This window comes from Chenopodium album, chromosome 7, assembly GCF_948465745.1.
Source record: "Chenopodium album chromosome 7, dcCheAlbu1.1, whole genome shotgun sequence".
NCBI classification, from domain to species: Eukaryota; Viridiplantae; Streptophyta; class Magnoliopsida; order Caryophyllales; family Amaranthaceae; genus Chenopodium; species Chenopodium album.
In genome coordinates this window covers 37,929,989-37,952,023 of record NC_137840.1, presented here as the reverse complement: position 1 = coordinate 37,952,023, position 22,035 = coordinate 37,929,989, and the positions used below count along the sequence as shown (strand labels likewise).

At 37.5% G+C, this 22,035-nt stretch overlaps 1 protein-coding gene across 2 annotated transcripts in view; it reads right to left on the bottom strand.

The window, feature by feature from the left end:
- LOC145639002 (uncharacterized) overlaps window positions 1-22,035 on the bottom strand; it is a 39,011-nt gene that overhangs the window by 5,258 nt on the left and 11,718 nt on the right. The window contains exons 7-16 of one of the 2 annotated variants that reach the window (XM_081690101.1): window positions 20,905-21,021; window positions 20,086-20,191; window positions 19,932-19,994; window positions 19,757-19,810; window positions 8,224-8,281; window positions 7,590-7,666; window positions 3,303-3,373; window positions 2,100-2,160; window positions 1,638-1,697; window positions 1,231-1,293 (exon numbers count right to left, since the gene is read on the bottom strand). In XM_081690101.1, coding sequence (XP_081546227.1) covers window positions 1,231-1,293; window positions 1,638-1,697; window positions 2,100-2,160; window positions 3,303-3,373; window positions 7,590-7,666; window positions 8,224-8,281; window positions 19,757-19,810; window positions 19,932-19,994; window positions 20,086-20,191; window positions 20,905-21,021 — 730 coding nt within the window. The remainder of the gene's footprint in view (window positions 1-1,230; window positions 1,294-1,637; window positions 1,698-2,099; window positions 2,161-3,302; window positions 3,374-7,589; window positions 7,667-8,223; window positions 8,282-19,756; window positions 19,811-19,931; window positions 19,995-20,085; window positions 20,192-20,904; window positions 21,022-22,035) is intronic. The other variant, XM_081690104.1, reaches the window with a different exon arrangement.

Below are 22,035 nucleotides of genomic sequence, written 5' to 3'. Positions count from 1 at the left end.
ATCTGTTGCGTTTCACACCTGGCAGCACCAACGTTTCTTCCTTGGAGGACCAATTGTTGGAGAGGGATGCTATCTTGGATGACCTCAAGTTTCACCTCACAAAGGCTCAGGTTTATATGAGGCAGCATGAAAATATGAACAGAAGGGATGGTTCATTTTTGGTTGGTGACTTGGTTTATGTTAAACTCAGGCCTTAACAGTCTTTGGCCAAAAGGAAGAATGAAAAGCTCTCTCCACGCTACTATGGACCCTATCCTGTGGTACAAAGGATTGGTGAGGTAGCATACAAGCTGGAGCTCCCTGCTACAGCTCGGATTCATCCCGTTTTTCACATTTCCCAACTCAAGAAGGCCTTAGGAGTTGGGCATCCTGTTCAGCTCACCCCTGACTTAGTGCTTGACACTGAGCCAGAAGCAGTGCTTGGGGTGCGCACCACTCAAGCTGCTACTGAGGTGCTCATTCACTGGAAGGGGCTGCCAAATTGGGAAGCTGCCTGGGAGGATTTCACTGAGATTGATTGCAGATTTCCCCACTTCCACCTTGAGGACAAGGTGAATCTTTGGGAAGGGGGTATTGCAAGGAATCAGCCCAAGACTAAGCCCAGGCCTGCTATACAGTTCACCTATGCTCGAAGGAGAACTAATTCAGCTGGGGAATGAGCTGGAAGAATGAGCTGGAACATTCTGTTAGAAGTTTGTTAGCCTTGAGGGCAGTTTTGTACTTCTTTTTGTTATTCCCTAAAATCAGTTAGTTTGTTGAGGCTAATTGTATTTAAGTAATGGTTGGCTTGAGGAGGGGGTTATGCAAAATATTCTTGAGTAAACACTTTTGGAGAGATACTATTCCTCTCAAATGAAGAGTAATTGTATTGTGTGGTTATCTTGATCATCAATACAAATATCCCCTGCTTGACTATTCTTCTGTAATTTTATTCCTACATTACTCTGTTTTTAGCTAGTATCTAGCAGTGAGATTTAACGAATAAAAGGTCAAACAGCTTTAATAACAGATTCTGTCAGGTGCAAGTAAAAAGACAGCACAGTAAGAAATAACGTATTATAAAGTTAAAAAGCATAAATAACAGATTGTGTCAGGCAAAGTAAAGTGACAGCATGTAGAATGTATAATGCAGTGTGATTAGAAACCACACAGCACCATTGGATCATGAAATGGACTGAACAAAAAGCTATAAAGCATGGAAAATGACCTAAACTATTAATTCTAGCTTACCTGGTGTGCAAAGCGAGAATTCTGATAACCAGTTTTCATAAGTTGTCCCCAGACCTTGTGAAACTGATGATTAACAAAAAAAAAATTGTGAAAAGGCTAAAAACATAGTGAAACCATGGGTCAGCACTTCATAAACAGCAACATAGAGATTTTACAAGAGACCCTTTGCATAAGCAATCAATACATTTATTTATTTGCAACTATGTCCCAATTTAACTTAATTGCATATATGCATGTCACACAATCATTTAATAATTCCCAAAGGCCTAAATGTTTGTAGGAAAGTAATTAACTAACCATCCAACGGAAGAACTTCGAAAATTTTCACGCAAGAGAAAAAAAAGACTTTACATCAAAGTCTGAAATGCCGACCAAAAAAAAGATGGGTATCAAAGAAACCATCTAACCTTTTGGTGGCTTTTACAGAGGATCTGTTGATGATCAAGTCGAACCTGCTCTCTTTGTGACTAACAATTAAAGCCAATATAATATGGTCAGAAAGGAGTTACAATAAAGTACTTTGATGCACTAAGTATAGAAGAAAGAAGACAACGATCTAATTTTCCAAAATAAAATACTTGTAGTACGTTGATGCACTAAAATGTTTTCAGACAATATCTAAACTTCTTAACCTGAAATTCTGTAAGCAAAAAATGTCATGAACAAATAATGTCCACATGATTTCACCAGGGGGTGATTAAAATGATCAGCAACATTTAAATATACCAGAATGTTTTCACATATTAAATTCAATTTAAAATACACGAGTAAATGATAGACTGAAGAACCGTTATAAATGTAATTTCATCTATAGAGGCACCAACAGTCACAATAGGTCAATAGTAAATAAGAACAATTTGCATATATACCTCCAAACTGTCAATGGCAGACAATAATTTTTGCTTCTGATCAACTTCAATATCCTCAAATCTGCATAAATGAAAATTGTATCAACAGAAATAAAGGATGCAGACTAAGAGTACATAGATTCCTCCCCCCCCCCCCCCCCCCCCACTCTCTCTCTCTCTCTCTTTCCAAAAATAAAGTTAAATAAAATAATTTTTTTAAAGAAAAAAAACATGTTCTCTAGCATAAAAAAGAAAAAAGATATTACTGGAAACACAATCAATGAAGAAGTGCATATAAACAATATAACCCAACTACATGCAAGATAAACATATCATGCAGCAAGCACAGTCCACTAAATATGCTGCAAACTAAGCGGTCTGATTATAACACCTTCTTGCTTTTCAATGACAAGAAATATTTAACTGAACAAAATCACCAAAAAATAAATAAATAAATAAAATAAAATAAATTAAAATTACAAGAGAGCATGATATTCTCATAGGGAAACAGGGGTAAAAATAAACACACATCTACAAATTAGTGGCTATTTTCTCAATTCCTTCGCATCTCCCTATTTAATAATTCAGGAAAGCCCCGAACACCTTAGCCTATAAAGAAGCCAAAAAAAACTAGGTAAGTTAAGAGATGTGGCATGAATCCATGTTGGTGCTTTGACTTTATATTATTTACTTTAGCGCCCACACAGTTGACTCCATTAAGTGGCTTGTTTGAAAAATGAGTCAATCACCTTCAATAGTTTATTGGTGACAGAAACATCAACATGCAAAACAATTTCCACAAGAAATAAAAGTGCTTAAATACACAACAGTGACAAATATATTTACACATCAGGACACCAATATGAAAAGAGTGTAAGCTGAAAACACAGGGCACCGAATTTGAATTATGACAAACCTCAAAAGACCAAAGTGAAATTTTTTCGATAGTATTTTCTTGGAGATGTAATGAACTAATGATAACAAATGGCAAAATGATAATCAGTATTATAAAGAAGGATAGCATAAAAGCCAGGCAAAATAAACTCTTTACTTTAATGAGTTTTTTGTTTTTACCACTGTCCAAATTTAGTTGTCAATTACTAGCTCAAACCAAGTTCTCAGTTTTTCAATTAATTCCAGATGTAGGTACTACACAACAATTACTACTTACATGACTTGCATCGACAAAAGTTTACAATGCTAAACATCACAACTATTGCTTACTTGAGAGACCACTTTGCATGATGGAGTTTGTCTTCAATATGATCACGATCACACCTCAATCCTTGGAGTTGCTGCCAATCATAAAACAGATAAGAAATAGAAAAAAGAAACATGAGACAAAAAATCTAACACTGATCAAGGTTCTATCAATAATACCTCTGACTATATTACGTCCTTGAGTTTGACATCACAAAATAAAAAATATAAATATATAATAGCTACCACCACTTGCATAAAATCAGAAGACTTATTCTAAATGGCGATGAGACACAAAATAGATGCTAATACATAAGATTGAAGGACTCCACTTTTGAATGCGTCCCCCAGTACTTTGATCTCCATCTAAATTAAAGCTGGTAATGATAGCTTATTTGTGTCATCTTATGTTTACAATGATCCTGTTTAATTGGTAGCTAACCCTTTTATTTTTTTTCATTTGGTTGTCACTAAAATACAAATTTTATTCTTAACAGTTGCTGGAATTGAGGTAATATAATCCACAAGCCCCTTTCTAGCTATGAGACCATGAAACTGGTAAATGCTTAATATATTGTCAAGCCAACAGCTAGTTTTACATTACAGTAGCTTAGTCAAAGGCATGGAGAGAAGGCCTCTTTAGTAGAGCATGAACTGCACCAGAAATAAATTATGAATCTATGATTCTGCATATGCCACTAATAACAACATAACATGGAATAATGTAAAGGTTGCCTGTCCAATAAAATTAGTTTAATCTTTTCCACAAAGAGTACATCGTAAGGTGTATATCCATGATAGATATGATAATGGGCCTAAAAAGCAGCTGAGACAAAAAATTCCAGCATCATGAAGTGGCCAAGATTGAGCAGCTAAGGATCAAAAGCTAGAGAAGGATTCAAAAAATGAAGGAAGTATTATACTATATGACAAACCAAACATCACTGACATCCTACCCTCTTAAGACATATGTAGACATTTTAGCGCAAGAATATTTATCCATTAACCTTAAACATTTCTTGTGCTGACAGTTATATAAGTGTATGACAAGGTGCGCCTTAGGTCCTAGGTGATAAGGGTATAATGGCTTTTTTGCTCTAGGCGAGGCACATTCAAAGAGGCACACGAGCAAGAGCGGGGCAAAGATAGTAAGGGCCCTATGCGATTTTGTAAAATTGGGCCCTTAATTCATGATCCAAAATAAAATTCAGATTTTGAAAATAAAATAAAAATACTGAGTTATATATCATAAAACTATCTAATTAGATGGTAAAAACAATTTAAGATTTAACAAGTTCACTTAAAAACTGAAGCACTGATTGCATTTTTTTTTTTTTTTTTTTTTTTTTTTTTTTTTTTTTGATAAAATATTTTAATTGCATGTTTAAATAAATTCAATTACACATTGAACACATTGAATCTTGAGTGAAAAAAATTGCTACATGTGAAGGATGTCAACAAAATAATTCTAGTCAAAGATAAGAAGATGAAGGATAGGTGGAAAACTTTCTTTGATAACCTATTCAATGGTGATCAAGAGTTGGATATTTGAGATAGTATCTTCATTGACATGATAAATCAAGAGTTTATACGGAGAATTCAAAAGGAACAAGTCAAAATGGCACTAAAGAAGATGGGAAGAAGAAATCATCGAGTTCGATGACATTCCTATCAAGGTATGGAGAAGTTTGGGAGAGAGGGGAATTGAATAGTTGAATACAATCTTCAACAAGAGTAATAGAAGTAACAAGATGTTAGTATTGTGGAAAGAATGTACTTTAATCCCTTTGTATAAGAACAAAGGTGACGTCCAAGTTTGTGCAAACTATCGAGGGATCAAACTAATGAGTTATTTTTTAAATTGTGTGAGTGAGAAAATGAATAAAAAGTTAGGGAGTATACAACAACAAAGTCTTAGTCCCAAAATGATTTGGGGTCGGTTAACATAAACTGTCATAAGGAACCATACGATATAAAGAAAGGGGCATAACAAGATAATTAGTTGAAAGCATATGAAAAAGGTGAGTAAAGTGAGAAAAAGAAGAGCATTCAAGAAAAATTAAGGGAGTTTTAAAAAGAAAATCAAGGATAAAATTCAAGAAAGTTTTAAAGAAGTGGTTAAAACGTTGGAGTAAGAAACATAAAAGTTTTATGGAGGAGTATGAAGATCCAAAAAAAAACCATTTTGGTTTATGCTAGGAAGATCAAGTGTAGAGGCAAACCATCTTATGGGACAACTAATGAAAAACTATCAGAATAAGGACTTACATATTGTTCTCATTGATTAGGAGAAAGCACATCATGTCGTGCCAAGAGAAGTACTAGGGTGAGCATCAATAAGGAAAGGTGTTTCGTAGAATATGTTAACATTACGAAGAATTAGAGATAATTATGGGGGAGTTAGCATGTGTGTCAGGTGTTAGGATTAGGAAGACAAAAGACTTTTCTATTACAATTGGAGTACATTGAGGAATTAACGAGATTAATTACAAGATACCATGGTGCATGATGTTTATAGAAATAATGGGTTGAATGATGAGGCGAAAGGAAGATATTGTGTTAAATGATGAGACAAAAGAAGGCATGGAAAACATGTTGGAATTGTCGGGACAAACTATGGAGTTCAAGGTCTTAGTTTAGGACGTAATACAAAATATTTGGATTGTAAGTTTAACAAATAAGATTTAGGAAGATCTCCTTGAATGGGAGTATTGTACAATTCTTCTACTATCGATGATCACTTATTCAAAAAGATAATAGGGAGACATGAATCATAAAATTAAAACGGGGTGGCAAAAGTGGAAGAATGCTATGGGACTCCTATGTGATTTTGGCATTCTCATAAATTGAAGGGAATATTCTACCACATGATAAGGAAGATCTCCTTGCTGGGTTATGAAACATTATCACATTCATAAGATGAATGTGGGGAAATACAAATGGTGAGATGGATGTGTACAAATGCTAGAAAGGATTAGTAGAAATTAATCCATACAGTTATTTAGAGCTCAGTTATTTGCAGGTTACACTTTTTGCAGTTTATAATTAGATATGATGCCCTAGTAGATCAGCATTTTTATAATGCTCCTACAACACTTCACTGCAACCTGATCCATCCATCTGCAAATCACACACGTCAAACCTCTTTGTTCTCTCTAACCTTTGACTCGCTCAGCAACCTTTTTTTACCTCTTCATTACCTTCCTTCCTCTTCAATCTTCAGGCAGCAGCCCCTTTATTGTTTTATATGTCTTTTCAAACTGTAAAAGAGTGGCTTTACAGATTTCTGCTTTCAAACATATTTATCTCATCTTCTCTTACTATGGGTTAGGTGAGGTCTCCACTCCTACAATGCTATCTGATTAATGAAGAAATAAGCCCCTTCCCCCTTCTGTTTTCCTTTTTATATTCTTTAGTAACTGCATTTATTTTGAAGTATCAGTCGTACTTTATATGGGGCCTTTTCAGCTTGACCAAAGGGGACCAGCGCTTCTACAAAAGGGTATTTGAGACTGCTCAATAAATGAAATGCAAGATTTTCGTTTTTTGGAGTCCGGGAAAGAAGCGGGGGCAGAAATAAGCAAAGTCTCGTACAATCCAATAAAAAAAATAAAAATAAAAATAATAAAAAAAATAAATAAAAATAAAATTAAAACCAAAAACCAAAGAAGACTTCCTCCACTTATTATTGGAGCTTGCGTAATGTATTAGTACTTAAGGCTACATTGAAGTCGTGGAAATGCCATGTCAGGTGCACCTATCAGTATTGATTTAAATTGACAATAGACAAATAATAATAGAGACAATATCCCCTTGTGTCAACAAGGAGCAAGATTTTACCGTGCACCTATGGTCCAGGATCCTTTTTCACTTTGGTACACCTCACACTTTTTAACCAATGAACTGGAGATAGTACATAACAGTGACCAAAATCAGTGCACTGTCTTCAATAAGATGCCAAATCATTGTTGAGCATTGATCTTAACAATGTATTTGTCAACACAAATAGTTTTATACAGATCCCCTATGTTATTTATTGTAATTTGGCAACACTCTTAAGTGTCACTATATGATTAAAGTCACAAACCATCACTACAACATCGAAACAAACAAAAAAATACAATGTAATAATAAATAAATAAATACAATTGTAGAAAAATCAACGGCAAGTTAAACTAACTTAAGCCCAGCTTCAAAGATCCAATTGAATCAACAACTATCAAACTATTTACAATTTACGAATAGCAACTTGATGGAACTATTTTAAATGTCTATAGGAAAGAAAATGAATTAAGTTTATTAGCTGCATACCTTCCGAGATTCCCTCAGTTGCCAGAGAAGCTCAACTTCTCTCTCAAGTTCGGGAACAACAAGCATAGTTCTCCACCCTATTAAGACAAAGAAATGAAAGAATAAATGAGAAAAAAATTGCATTGCAGAACAATAAATTTGTTAAACTAATATATATTACATTAGATGCAATTTTCTGATCTTCCCAAATCTATTAAAGTATAGTAAGCAGCAACATTTCCAAAAAATTCAATAATTCAATTATGTCCTACTATAGATGAAATAAAAATACAAAGCTGTATAGTTTTTTAATATATAAGACACACCATCCCCTACAGCTATATTTAAAGAGATTTCAAAGATAGAAACATTGATTGGACAATAAAAAAAATCTTTCATTGCCATCTAGATTTGTAAATTCCCAATCAAAACTTCTCTCAGCTTCACTATGAAGTGATGTTTTTTACAACAATGTAGAAACATATACGCCAGAAATGAGGCTTCAAGTCTCCCATTCATTTTGACCCTTTATTTCATTGGCAGGGAAGGGCAAGACAACTATTCAACAAGTAATGAGAAAATTCATCACTTGTTGAAAAAAAAAAAGAAAGAAAGAGAGAGGAATCAAAACACTAGGGGAAAAAAAAAATCTTACCCAGAACCTTTTTACTGCGTAATATGTCACCATAGATGTGATCTCCAACATAAAGAACCTACTAAAAATTCAATAGATAATTAAGAGTTAAACATAACATTTTCTTTGCTTACATCTAATCATGTTATATTAAGAAACCATTTGCATAAAAAGGTAAACACAACCTTTTGCCAAACATGCTTTTCAGGAAAAAATAAAAATCTTTTTAGGTAAGAAAATTGTTGAATGACAAAAACAATCAACACGCAAGATCACACAAAAATCCACAAATTTGGAGAAGACAAAATTACTAAATCTTGACTCCAAAAACAGAAAAGATCTTACATAACTATAGCTCCATACAAACCAAAATCAGTGTTAATAAAATTTAAAGCTGGAAGTGTGAAGGACTAATAGCCAAGCAGCAATTCCTACTATTTCCTACATTGTCCGCATGTAATCATTATTGACAGCAATATTTCTCAATACCGAGAAAAATAAACTTAGAAATGGACTACTTTGCAAGCTTCACCGTTAGGAATGGTAGGGTAATACTAAGATCAAATTTAAGGGTAGCTATTTAGATGCTAAGATCTATACAAAGTTGTATGGGTGATTTAGTCATGTGGTTATGCGTCAAGATAGGGGTGTTCAAAAGCCTGTCCAAAATGGAAAAATAGACCGAAACAGACCAGATCGAAGAGAACCGATCAGTCTTAGGTCTGAGAAATAAAATTTCCAATTTCCATTTGGGTCAAGTCCAAAACCCATTAAAAGTCAGTTTTGACCGAAGGCATATATTACTTATAATATATGTATATTAAACTCTAGGATAATTAATTTTCTACTTCGAAATGTAGGGAGGATGCTATGGACCCAATTCATAGAGTAACAGCGAGATAAAGAAGATGGAAATAAGAGAAAGCTTAAGTATTTGATTAAGGATGATTTGAAGATAACGGTACAAGAGGAGATTGCTTTAGGGCTACACTACTTCTAGAGAGTAAACTACTGCTAGGTCTGCTACTGCTAGGCTACAATCACTTCAAAAAATCACATAACATTCTCTGATTGTTCATTCTTATATATCAAGCTCTCCCTAACAAGGTACTATTGCATTAAACTTCTTTGTCTTGTTCTGGCAGAATACCCTTTACCAAAATGCTTAGTGGAACATTAAAATTCTTTGTCTTCTTCTTGATTCCCTTGCTGCCCTTCCTGTCCCTTGCTGTTTTGTTTGTGTCTCCTCTCGTACACCTTGATTGGTGGCGGTTGGTGTGCTTTGACTCGTTCCATTGCATCACTCCCCTCCCGGACATTCACCTTGTCCTCAAGGTGGAAGAATGGAAATCGGAGGTTGATAGCATCAAAATCCTCCCAAGTAGCTTCGAAATCAGAAAGGTCTTGCCATTTCAGCAGCACCTCAGTGCTTGTCCTGCCCCCCTGGTGTTTTCTTTCTCACTCCAAGGACTGCCTCAGGTTCTGTCACTAGTTCCAGCTCAGCAGTGAGTTGATTGGGAAGAGTGGGGTTGACAGGAACACTGCCCACAGCCTTCTTGAGTTGCAAGATGTGGAATACCGGATGCACTCTACTCTCCTCTGGCAGCCTCAAGCGATAAGCCACCTTTCCAATTTGCTGCAACACCTCAAAAGGCCCATAAAAACGCGCGGCCAGCTTCTCATGTGGGCGTTTATGGTTTGCTGGCGGTATGGCTGTAATTTAAGGAACACCCAATCACCAACCTCAAATTCAACATCCCTCCTTTGCCCATCAGCATTAGCTTTCATTAACTGTTGAGCCCAATTGAGATTCATCTTCAACTCATCCAAAATTAAATACCTTTCAAGCAGCCCTTCTTCCAAACTCTTCACCACGGTTGAGCCTTGTTTCACCTTCCATATTTTCAGGGGGTTCCTACCATAGACAACTTTGAAAGGTGTCATATTGGTAGTAGTGTGAGGGGAGGTATTTATAAGAGTACTCTGCCCATGGGAGCCATTAAGCCCAAGTTTTCGGTTGGCTTGCCACGAAACACTGGAGGTAAGTTTCCAAGCATTTGTTCACCACTTCCGTTTGACCATCTGTTTGTGTGTGGTATGCGGTAGTCCTCTTGAGATTGGTGCCTTGGAGTCGATAAAGCTCCTTCCAAAATATACTCATAAACACCTTGTCTCGATCCGAAACTATGGATGAAGGAAACTCATGTAAGCGAATCACTTCACGCACAAATATGTCAGCCACTTTGAGAGCATTAAACGGGTGTTTCAACCCCAAAAAATGACTGTACTTAGACAGCCTATCCACTACAATCAGAATTGAGTTCACCCCCTTCGAGAGTGGTAGTCCCTCGATAAAATCCATGGTGATATCGTCCCAAATCACTTCCGGAATAGGGAGTGGCTGCAATAAACCCGCGCTTGCCTGCTGTGAAGGCTTACTCTAGACCGTGCATTGTCGCATACTCCCCCATACCTGACCAAAACCACCCTCCTGCCAGCCGCAAGTAGGTTTTTACTTCCCCTTCATGGCCCCCTGTTGGAGTATCATGGTATTCCCGAAGAAGTATGGGAATAAATTTCAAATTTTTGGGAAGAACCATCCTGCTCTTGTACATCACCCTACCACCATCTCCAATGACTACCGTAGCCCATCCAACTAAGTATCCCCCTCCAATTCCTTCTCAAGCTCGGCCTAATCCACTACTTGAGCGGAAATTAAGGCCCCAAATTGTACAGTGGCACTGCCCTTGTGAGAGAGTGCGTTGGCCACTCTATTGGATGGACCGGATTTATGTTGGATCTCAAAATCCATACCCATCAACCTTCTCATACACCGTTGATACTCACTTCCCACCTCTCTTTGTTGGGTTAGGAACCTTAGGCTTTGTTGGTCGGTCCTAACCACGAAATGCCTCCCTAAAAGATAATGCCGCCACTTGGTCACCGCTAAACTAATAGCCATTAAGTCCTTCTCATAGATAGACATTGCTTGATTCCTCACTCCAAAACTTACTATAGTAAGCTACGGGCCTCCTTTGTTGCATCAACACGGCACCAAGCCCAAAACCCGAAGCATCCGTCTCCACCACGAATTCAAGCTGAAAATCCGACATTCTCAACACCGGAGCGGTTGTCCTGGCTGTTTTGAGGGCTAAAAATGCTAAAACTATCTTTCTTCAATTGTGAGGTGAGTGGTCCGGCGATTTGAGCATAGTTAGCCATGAACTTTCGATAATACCCGGTTAGCCAAGGAAACCACGCAATTCCCTTAAATTTTTGGGCTCTTCCCACTCCACAATTGCCTTCACCTTATCCATGTCCATGGCTATCTCTTCTTCCAAAATCACGTGACCCAAGTATGCTACTTCCCTCCTCCCAAATTCTCACTTCTTTAGGTTCGCATACAATTCATGCTTCGACAATTGCTCCAACACTATCTTCACATGTTCTTTGTGCTCTCCCTCCTCCTTACTATACACAAGAATGTCATCGAAGAACACCAAGACGAACTTCCTCAAGTACGACTTGAATACTTCGTTCATGAGGGATTGGAAAGTTGTCGGTGCATTTGTTAAGCCAAAAGGCATAACAGGAATAAATATTGCCCTTCGTGAGTACGGAATGCCGTATTGTGGACATCTTCCGGTCTCACCCTAATTCGGTGATATCCGAACTTTAAATCCAACTTTGAGAACCATTTAGCCCCATGTAGCTCATCAAGCAACTCATCTATCACCATAATTGGAAATAATTTAATTGGTCAAAGCCCTATAATCGACACAATACCTCCAAGAACCGTCTTTCTTCTTCACAAGAATTACCGGGCTAGAGAAAGGACTTGTTAAGGGTTGGATGATCCCAGCTTGCAACATCCCTTGAATCAACTTCTTAATCTCATCTTTTTGTGCTTGGGGTTATCAATATGGTCGTACACTACTGCCATTTTTAGAACATTGTTCTGGTGGTGGAAGCCAGCCGACATCTCAAAAACAGCCTGATATTCAAGCAGTAGCTCGGTTAGAAAATTCGGGGGGTGCTGGTGCCTTATCTTGTTATGTCCCTTCTTTCTCCAGCCTACTCATCTCCATCATTATTCCTTGCCCTTCCTTACACAAGCTCCATATTATCGCCTTCAAGCTTACTTGTGCTGCCTCGAGCAAAGGGTCGCCGGTAAGTGTCATCCCTCCCATCCGAAACTTCATGATATGCGATTTCCAATTGGTGGTTACCGCTCCTAATTTCTCTAAAATTCGCCCCCTCTTGTCATCGGAATTGCCCTCTCACGCACCACCTCTTCCGCAAGGAAGTTATGGGTGGCGTCGGGGTCGATCATTACCACCACCTCACCTCCTGTCAATTCTTCTCTTAATTTCATGGTTTTGGGATTCGAAATTCCAATCACAGAGCATAGTGATACCTCCGCAACCGTGTCACCACCGTCCTCCACTTCTTCTTCCATCGCCTCCTTGTCCTCCCCAGACACTAATAACACACTCATCTTCTTCCTTTTGCACCGATGACCCACACCCAATTTTTTGTTGCACCGGAAACAAAGTTTTTTCGCTCTCCGTTCTTGTATTTCGGCCTCCGTCAAGCGTCTTTCGGCTTTGGGTGTTGCCTGAGTTACTCGACATATTAACAGAGGTTGAAGCTTGAGATTCTGGGGGCTTGTTCTAAGTCTTACTAGGCCCAGAAGTGTGATTGGGCACTCCGTAAGTCTAGGTCACTAGATCCATCTGATTTGGGAATGTTAGGTGAATTAAATGAGTTTTGGGCTGGCCAAATTTAAACCCACTCGTTTGAGGCTTCCTAAATTGGCTAACTGGTTCTTTTCTTCGATCCGACCCGCGAGTTCCATAGCACCCTTCAAATGGAATGGGTTCAGCATCCGGAGCTCCGTTTTAATCTCTCCTTTCAATTTATTAATAAACTAAGCCAACATGATGTTCTCTGGGATACCCTCCAACGGGCAGCCAGCTCTATGTACCTCCTACTATACTCCTCTACCAAACCTACCTGCTCCATCGCCAACCATTGTTCATATAACGACCCTGTATACGATGGTCTGAACTCATATAACACTCGTACCGTGAGGTCTGGCTGGACCACCGGCCGTCTTTTCTTCTCCCATTGAAACCATTTGAGGCCCCATCCATGGCTACCACCGCCGCTGCGATTTTCTCTCTCAGTAAATTGGTAAAATTCGAAGAACATCTCCGCCCGTAAGATCCAATTATATGAATTCGTCCCTTCAAAGAGGGCATTTCCAGCTTACGGTGTTTCCAATAGCCGCCACCTCCTCTGACTGCTGCCAGCCTCTACCGGGTTGCCAATTCCACAACTCAAACGGTTCTTCCTCGCCCTGTCCGTCGCCTCTCTAGCCCCTTCTTAGCGTAGTTCGAACCTGGTTCTCTCCTTGACCATGGTTGCGACTTGATTCGGCCTCATGGTTAAGAATGGGTTGAACGATTGGTTGTTATTGCGGTGGTGGTCTAGTTCCATGACTAGCCGCCGCCTTTTTCATCTCCTCACAAAACTTGTGATTGTTCTCCCTTTCAATCACCGCCAATCTGTCATGATCAATCTATCTGGAAACGATCGATTCTATCCTCCAAACATGTGATGGTTCGGGTTAAAGCCTTTTCCGTCCGCTTCCTCTCCGCCTCCAGAACTCCGGCCACCGCTGCCTACATCGCTCTCTCAATGGTGGCCTCTTGTGTCCCGAACCTTTCACGGATGCTCCTGAGCCTCCTGTAAGGCGAACTTCCCTTCAATGAGCTGGGTTTCCACCGTTTCAAGTTTATCCTCAACGGCATCAACCCGAGTCATCAAATTACTCACCATGACTGGAACCGCTCTGATGAGAAATTAAATTTCCAATTTCCACTTAGGTCAAGTCCAAAACCCATTAAAAGTCAGTTTTGACCGAAGGCATATATTACTTATAATATGTATATTAAACTCTAGGATAATTAATTTTCTACTTCGAAATGTAGGGAGGATGCTATGGACCTTATTCACAGAGTAACAACAAGATAAAGAAGATGGAAATAAGAGAAAGCTTGAGTATTTGATTAAGGATGATTTGAAGATAACGACTACAAGAAGATTACTTTAGGGCTACACTACTTCTAAAGAGTAAACTACTGCTCTTGCTAGGCTACAATTACTTCAAAAAATTCACATAACATTCTCTGATTCATTGTTCATTCTTATATATCAAGCTCTCCCTAACAAGGTACTATTGCATTAAACTTCTTTGTCTTGTTGTGGCAGAATACCCTTTACCACAATGCTTAGTGGAACATTAAAACTCTTTGTCTTCTTGATTCCCTTGCTGCCTTTCCTGCCCCTGTGATAAGGAAGGAAGCTCGGAGCTCCTTCAATGGCGGATTTCTGGGTTTGATTAAGAAAGAAGAGAGAGAAACAAAGGAAATTGAGAAGAAGAATTGATTTGTATATTGAATGTGTATTCTGTTATGTTTATTACAATGATTATATTAGTGGAATCCACGTCATCTTTGCACTTACATCTCACCCAATTATTCTAACTAACTCCTTTACTTAACTAACTCTTCCACTAACAATAGTGTTACAGGCTCTAACAAACTATTAACACAACAAAAATATGATTATTTCTATTCATTTACAACTAGCTAATAACAAGCTGTATCATAGCTTCCCCTGTTCAAAAGACTTGACCTCAAGTCTAAGGAATCTGAAAGTCAGGAAAACGTTGTTCAAAAGACTCAGAAGGTTCCCAAGTAGCCTCATATGTAGGAAAACCTTCCTAATGAACAAAGTACTACACCTGAGCTCTATTCTGGAACTTAACCCCTTTCTTGTCCAAAATAACAACTGGTTTAATCTCATCTGACCCCAAAGTGTCCTGTCCTTGAAACACCGGAGGAATGTGAGCAACTGAGGGAAGTTGTCCTCAAAACTGTTTAAGTGAAAAGTGTCATGAATCTTAGCTTGAGTGTGCAATTTTAATTTGTATGCCCCAATGGATGCCAATACTTGGAAAGGACCATAGTACTTATGAGAAAGGTTCTAGTTATTTCTTTTCTGGACAGTAGGCTTGCAGCTTTAACCAGACCCAATCACAAACACTCCTCTGGTTGAGTCTTCATTCTATTTTGAGCCCTCTCCAAGTGAAATTTAAGCTCATAAATCATCATTTCTCTTCTTTGCAAACTTCTATCCACCTCATCACCTGCCAAATATGGTAAATGAAGGGGTAGAGGTTGATTATAGACAACCTCATAAGGAGTGAGTTGCAAGGCAGAGTGGTAATTAGTGTTATACCACCATTATGCTAGTCATACACCTCATAAACACCTGTTAACCACTTCTGTTAACCACTTTTGTCGGAGGATAGTAGCAGTAGATAGTAGAAACTCAGTTCCATGTAAAGAGAATAGCCCTTTCCAAAATTGACTCAAGAATGGATCTCTGTCACTCACAATTGATCTAGGTCGGCCATGTAATTTGAACATATTATCCAAATAACACTGAGCTACCTAAAAGGGTGAGCAAGAGCCATGAAATGGGCAATCCAGTGATGAAATCCATAGAAATGTCCATCCAAACCTCCACTGGAATTGGTAAAGGCTTTAAATGACCAAGGTAAGCTGCAGTGTCATATTTTGCAGCTTACAATTCCTCACAAACTGACTGATTGCTCTAGAAAGACCTTTCCAATAAAACATCTTTCTAACTCCTTTAAGAGTCAACTCCCTACCACCATGTACACTCTCAGGAAAATCATGATGCCAAGAGAGAATTTTGTTTCTTAATTGCATACCAGGACCAACCACAATATTCCCTTTTCTTCTGAGAAAATTATTTTGCCATTGAAAACCTGGAACTTAATTGTCATCCAACCGGTAACTCTCTTAGAGAATGCAAGTTTGAATCAACCACAGATATTGCCATACACAGAATTTCAGCCCCTTGGACTCTAGATAAGGCATCAGCAGCCACACTGTTTTTGCCACACCTACACGGGATTTCATAGTCAAATACCATTAACTTGTATAGCGAGAATTGTTGAAATGGTGTTGAAATTTTCTAATGTAACTGGGCTCCCCCCATTTTTTACCTGCAAAAACAATTGCTAGCAACACCTTATCATATACTGACAGCTTTTGCCATTTAGGCCCCAAAGCTCTCCTGATAAAAGCTAAGGGATGAATGTCCTGCATCAATACTGCTCCAATTCCAGTTTTAGAGGCATCAATCTCCAAGACAAATTGCTTGTCAAAGTCTAGTATTGCTAAAACTAGAGCTGTAACCATATAGCTTGCTCATTCCAATTAAAGCCATTTTTCTACAACTATCTGTAAATGGCTTGTACAAAAAGGCATAACCCTTGATAAACTTCCTATAATAGCCTTATTAAGCCCAAGAAGCTTCTCAGCTCCTTGATATTTGAAGGTACTCCAGCTACTAATGGCAGCAATCTTCTTAGGATCAGTTTCTACACCATCTTTAATGATGAAATGTCAAGATACTCAACTCTTGATGTGGCAAAAATGCACTTACTCTCCTTGGAAAACATATTATTCTGCTTCAAAAACTTCAGCTAGGTGTTGCCAATGGTCTGCCAAAGACTTGTTGTACACCATTATGTCATAAAAAGACCAAAACACACTTCCTAAGAAGTGGTCTGAAAACAAATTCATCCATCCCAAGCAAGAGCATTAGTTAAACCAAAAGGCATAACTAAAAATTCATAGTGTCTTGTATGGGTTTTGAATGCTATTTTGAATACATCTTCAACTTTAACCCTCATCTAGTGGTATCCTGCCCTCAAATCCAACTTACTAAACACCGAAGCTTGATGAATTAGTTCTTCAATGACTGGAATAGGAAATTTGTTGTTCACTATAGTCAACACAGAGTCTCCAAGTGCCATCTTTCTTTCCCACTAGAACCAAAGGTGAGGCAAAAGGACTTGAACTATTTTGTGTAATTCCTCTATCCAACATTTCTTGTACCAGCTCAATTATGTCCCTTTGTTTCAAAGGATACCTGTAAGGCCTAATATTAACAAGTGTACTCCTGGCATCAAGGGAATTGAGTGATCATAGACTCCCCTCTCAGGTTGTAAGTCTTTAGGCTCTTAAAAAACAACCTCATACTGCTCCTTCAAAGCTGAAAACTCTGAACACTTGAGTTGTCTTGTTCCATCTGCGTTATCACACTCTCCCCTTCTATGACCTGCATCAAACAAAGCTGGCCACAGCCATATTAACACCTTCCTTGCAGGGCTTCCCTCAATCACAGCCAGCTTCCTAGATGGCATTCCTTTAAGGATGAGATGCTCATTATGCAGATGAAACTCCATCCTTAACTTCTGAAAATCCCAATTAATAGGACCTAATCGTCTCAACCATTGAATACCCAAAACCATGTCACAGCTGCCTAATGGATTTAACAACACATCGGCATCAAACTCATGACCTTGCATGTCCCAAGTGAAACCTTTACACATTTGTAGACAAGGTATATGATTCCCAACAGAAAAGGAATTGGACTTAGCTAACACCCCAACTTGCTTGTAACATTGACATCAACAAAGTTATGGGTACTGCCAGAGTCTATCAAAATATATAAATCCTTCCCATTCACCTGTCCTTTTACTCTCATGGTATGAAAAGACTGATTACCAGCCAAAGCATGGACTGAAATCTGTGGGTCAAATTCAGATTCAGCAACATGGTCAAACTCCTCTTCATCATCTGAGTCCATATCACCAGGAATTTCAACTGTAAAAAGTTGTGGTTTCCTAAACAGACATTTATGCTCCCTGTTACAAGGTTGGTCACAATAGTAACACAACCCTTTAGCTATCTTTTCCTGTCTCACATCTGCTAGAATGTGTTTGTAGGTTCTTGTGTTTGTTTGGGCTTGGGTTGAAGAAGAAGGAAGGGGTTTAGTTTGAGGTGTTGGGAACAAAGGAGGTAAAGTATTGGTTATAGGTTGTTTAGGGGTAAAAGAATACTTGGATTGTTTGTAATGTACAGCAGCAGAAGTGAGAGTTTCTTCCTGCAGCCTCGCATATTCAACAGCCGAGCAATACTAAAGAGCTTAAAGGTTTTAACAAAGGGTTTTACAGCAGGTCTTAAACCACCAATAAAACTCTCAAGGATATAAGAATCAGGTAAACATGGCTATTCATCATCATACTAAGATTCTCAAATTGATCTACATAATCTTCAATTGAACCCATTTGCTGCAATCTATTAAAGTGCTCTACCACATTCATTCCAGAATCATCCTTAAATCTTGCATACAAATCAGCAACAAAATCATTCCAATCAACAACAGCTCTTGTAACAGACAAATAATTCATTACCCAATTCTCAGCTTTGTCAATCATGTTTACAGAAGCTAAATCAACTTTTTGTTCATCTAAAATCTTGAATAGATTGAAATATTTGCAACATTTCTTGACCCAAATCCTAAGATTACTACACTTGAATTTAGGAAATTCCAAATTAGGGTTCATACCTAAGGTCCTATTCAAGTCGTCTGAAGAAGACGAAGGAGAAGAGGAATCAGTACAAGATGATGAAGAAGGAGCAACTCTCTTAGCTCGAATCGACTGCATCAACTTCATTATTTCCTCCATTCGTTGATCGATTTTGAAATTTTGTTCGTCGAGTCATTTTTCCAAGTTCTTGATGTGAACTTCCATTGCTGCTACTCGTTTCATTAATGGCGGAGGCGCCAGAATCTCTTACTGATAGAAACAGTAAGAATGATGTGATACCAATGATAAGGAAGGAAGCTCAGAGCTCCTTCAATGGCGGATTTCTGGGTTTGATTGAGAAAGAAGAGAGAGAAACCGAGCAAATTGAGAAGAAGAATTGATTTGTGTATGGAATGTGTATTCTGTTATGTTTATTACAATGATTATATTAGTGGAATCCACGTCATCTTTCCACTCACATCTCACCTAATTATTCTAACTAACTCCTTTAATTAACTAACTCTTCCACTAACAACAGTGTTACAGGCTGTAACAAACTATTAACACAACAAAAACATGATTATTTCTATTCATTTACAACTAGCTAATAACAAGTGGTATCACCCTGTCCCTTGCTGTTTTGTTTGTGTCTCCTCTCATACACCTTGATTGGTGGCGGTTGGTGTGCTTCAACTCGTTCCATTGCAGAGGATTACTATATTATAAACTAATTCATTTAAGCTTCCAAAATAGGCATTAAACAATTATATGCAGACTGCAGAAAGACAATCACCAGCCTGGCAGGTGAACATAGCGTAGTCTTTGGTGAGCTAAACCATCATAGATTTCAGAAGTTTTCAGTTTACTCAAGAAGACGACAGAAGCAAAGAAAGACAATTGATTTTCCATGTCATTATTTAAGAATAATCATGCTGGCTAATGCAACTAGGTTAGGACACTTTCCTTATACAGCCAACAAGGATTATCAGATTTCAAACATTGAATAGCAGAAAATTTACAGAGGGAATATTATTAATCTGCAGCGATGTGATTAGGTATCTGTGGAAACTTCACCTGGGAGCTTGACTCAATATTGAGTAATTTATGGAGATGACCGACACTACCACCCTGTAAACCAAAGTGCTAACTGATCAGTACAGCTTAATTCTATAAATCATGCAAACCCTAGACCAAAAAGAAACCACATATGTATTGTCAAAACACACAGCATGAGGTATTGACAGGGTACCTGGAAAACTCGGCAAGCATAGTTCAGTCCATTTGTTGCTGGCTGTAGCACAGTGCTTCCGACCTGTATTAATTCAAATGATAAACAATATATTAATATATTAATAAATAAACCTACAACGGGAAAGCTAAAACTAAAAACTTCTTGTACTCACTTGAGTCATAGGTGTTCCATTGTCAGTATTTAGAAGCATTCCAGAATCAGGGACAACCTCAAAAAGGTTAGCCCGGTTGTCTTCATGGAAAAAGCCAGGCTTTGCACTATATACCAAAACATCAAATCATTGGTATAAATGCCACAGAACCAATAATATAGGAATAATAGATTTCAAGTAAGCCAAAACTACTTACTTAATTGACCAAATAATGAGTATGTCCATTTCTTAATTTACAAGGTATCCAGTGGTCAAAATTCAGGTATATATTAGTCAAAGAATGCTTGGTTTCATTAATGTCGTGTGCAATTTTTTTTATTTTTTTTTTATTAGTTCCATCTTCTACTTTCATAACCCTTCAACATGGATTGTTAGTATACGTCTTTAACTTGAATAGTTATCATACCTCTTTAACTCAAATTATTATCATAGCCTTTCATCTTCTAATTTCACACTATATATTTATACACCATAAATTCATTAGCTTCCAATTTAATGATTGGAAATATTCTCACTTTATATATCACAAATATTCTCACTTTATATATCTAAGCACATTAGAATTTTTTTTTTTTTTTTTTTTTTTTTAATAATCGAAGCACATTAGAAATATCGTATACTTTTTAAAATTTTAAATATTACTAAATAAAAATTTAATACAGTATTGTCATTTTATGAAGTTACATGACCCTTAAAAACAGTAGAAGAGCATAGTGCATAATTTTGTTCAATTTCACAGTAACAAAACAACGATGCATACTCATTTTGAAGGCAACAGAAAAGATGAAGAAAATTTTGAGAAGAAATTATAAATATAACCTGCCAGTAATAATGACATCAAAATACTTTAGCCAATCAAAACTGAGAGGTGCATTTCCATTTCCAGTTCCTTTCCGACAGAGAAAATTCATCACAACATTCGTGTAGTCCCACAAACTGGAAAAAGTAATAAACAGATGTCATGAAACAGAACAAGTGACTAAACATACCGCATACCAAGGTTTCCTCCCACTTTTAATCTTTTTACTTGGAAGCATGGGAATGATAAGATCTGTATGTCAATAGATTCAGAGGAAAAATATATGATGTATGCATCATATCATACATTGCAGGTATTTCTTGTATCCACTTTTTCTAGTCCCAAATTGATTTGTGTTCCTTAAATTCATAGGGGTAACTTTACTTTTCATTGGGATCACTATAACCAATTGAGCACCTCATGAAACTTGTTGTAAGACCATCTCATCCAGCATACAAATATATAATAATGAGGGTAATTGGATAGGTTACATAAAGCCTAACTGCATTACATCACAATATTAGAAGTTCTTGCAAAACATGACAAACAAATATCACTCAAAAAATAGAGGAACAACAATATCAAGTTTATCAGTTCAGATAGCTTAGGAAGCAAATAATGACTGGGGGTAGCATTTTAAAAAATGAGCTGTAAGAAAGCGCCTATGAAGCAAATTATCGACTGTTGAAAATGTAAAGGGTTATTAGAAATGTGTTTGTTGACATTTGTGAGGTGTCTCAAAATGCCAAAGGTGTTTAATACAAAATTGCTGGAAACAGAGGCTAATAAAAAAAATTAAAAAAAAAAAAAAAAAAAGGTTGTCTATGGAGAAAATCCTACGTAGTATTAAATTATGCTAAACAGGCGTCAAAAAAGCCTACCTCTCTCTCCCTGTACTCCCATTCTCTCTTCTTTATACAGGGTTCATCCTATAATAGGAATATTGCCGGAAAACAATAAAAACAACTATGGCCTATGGCTTTATGACAATGGTTTATGATGTGTGAGGGCTTGGCTTCAGCAGCACTAACAAGGTCTTTACATCAAAGGCAAAACATATATTCTACAACAAGAGAAAGTAAAAGTTTTAGGCCACATTTATTTCGACGAACAACATATTCTTAAAAAAATTATTAACCTTTTTTTATTGT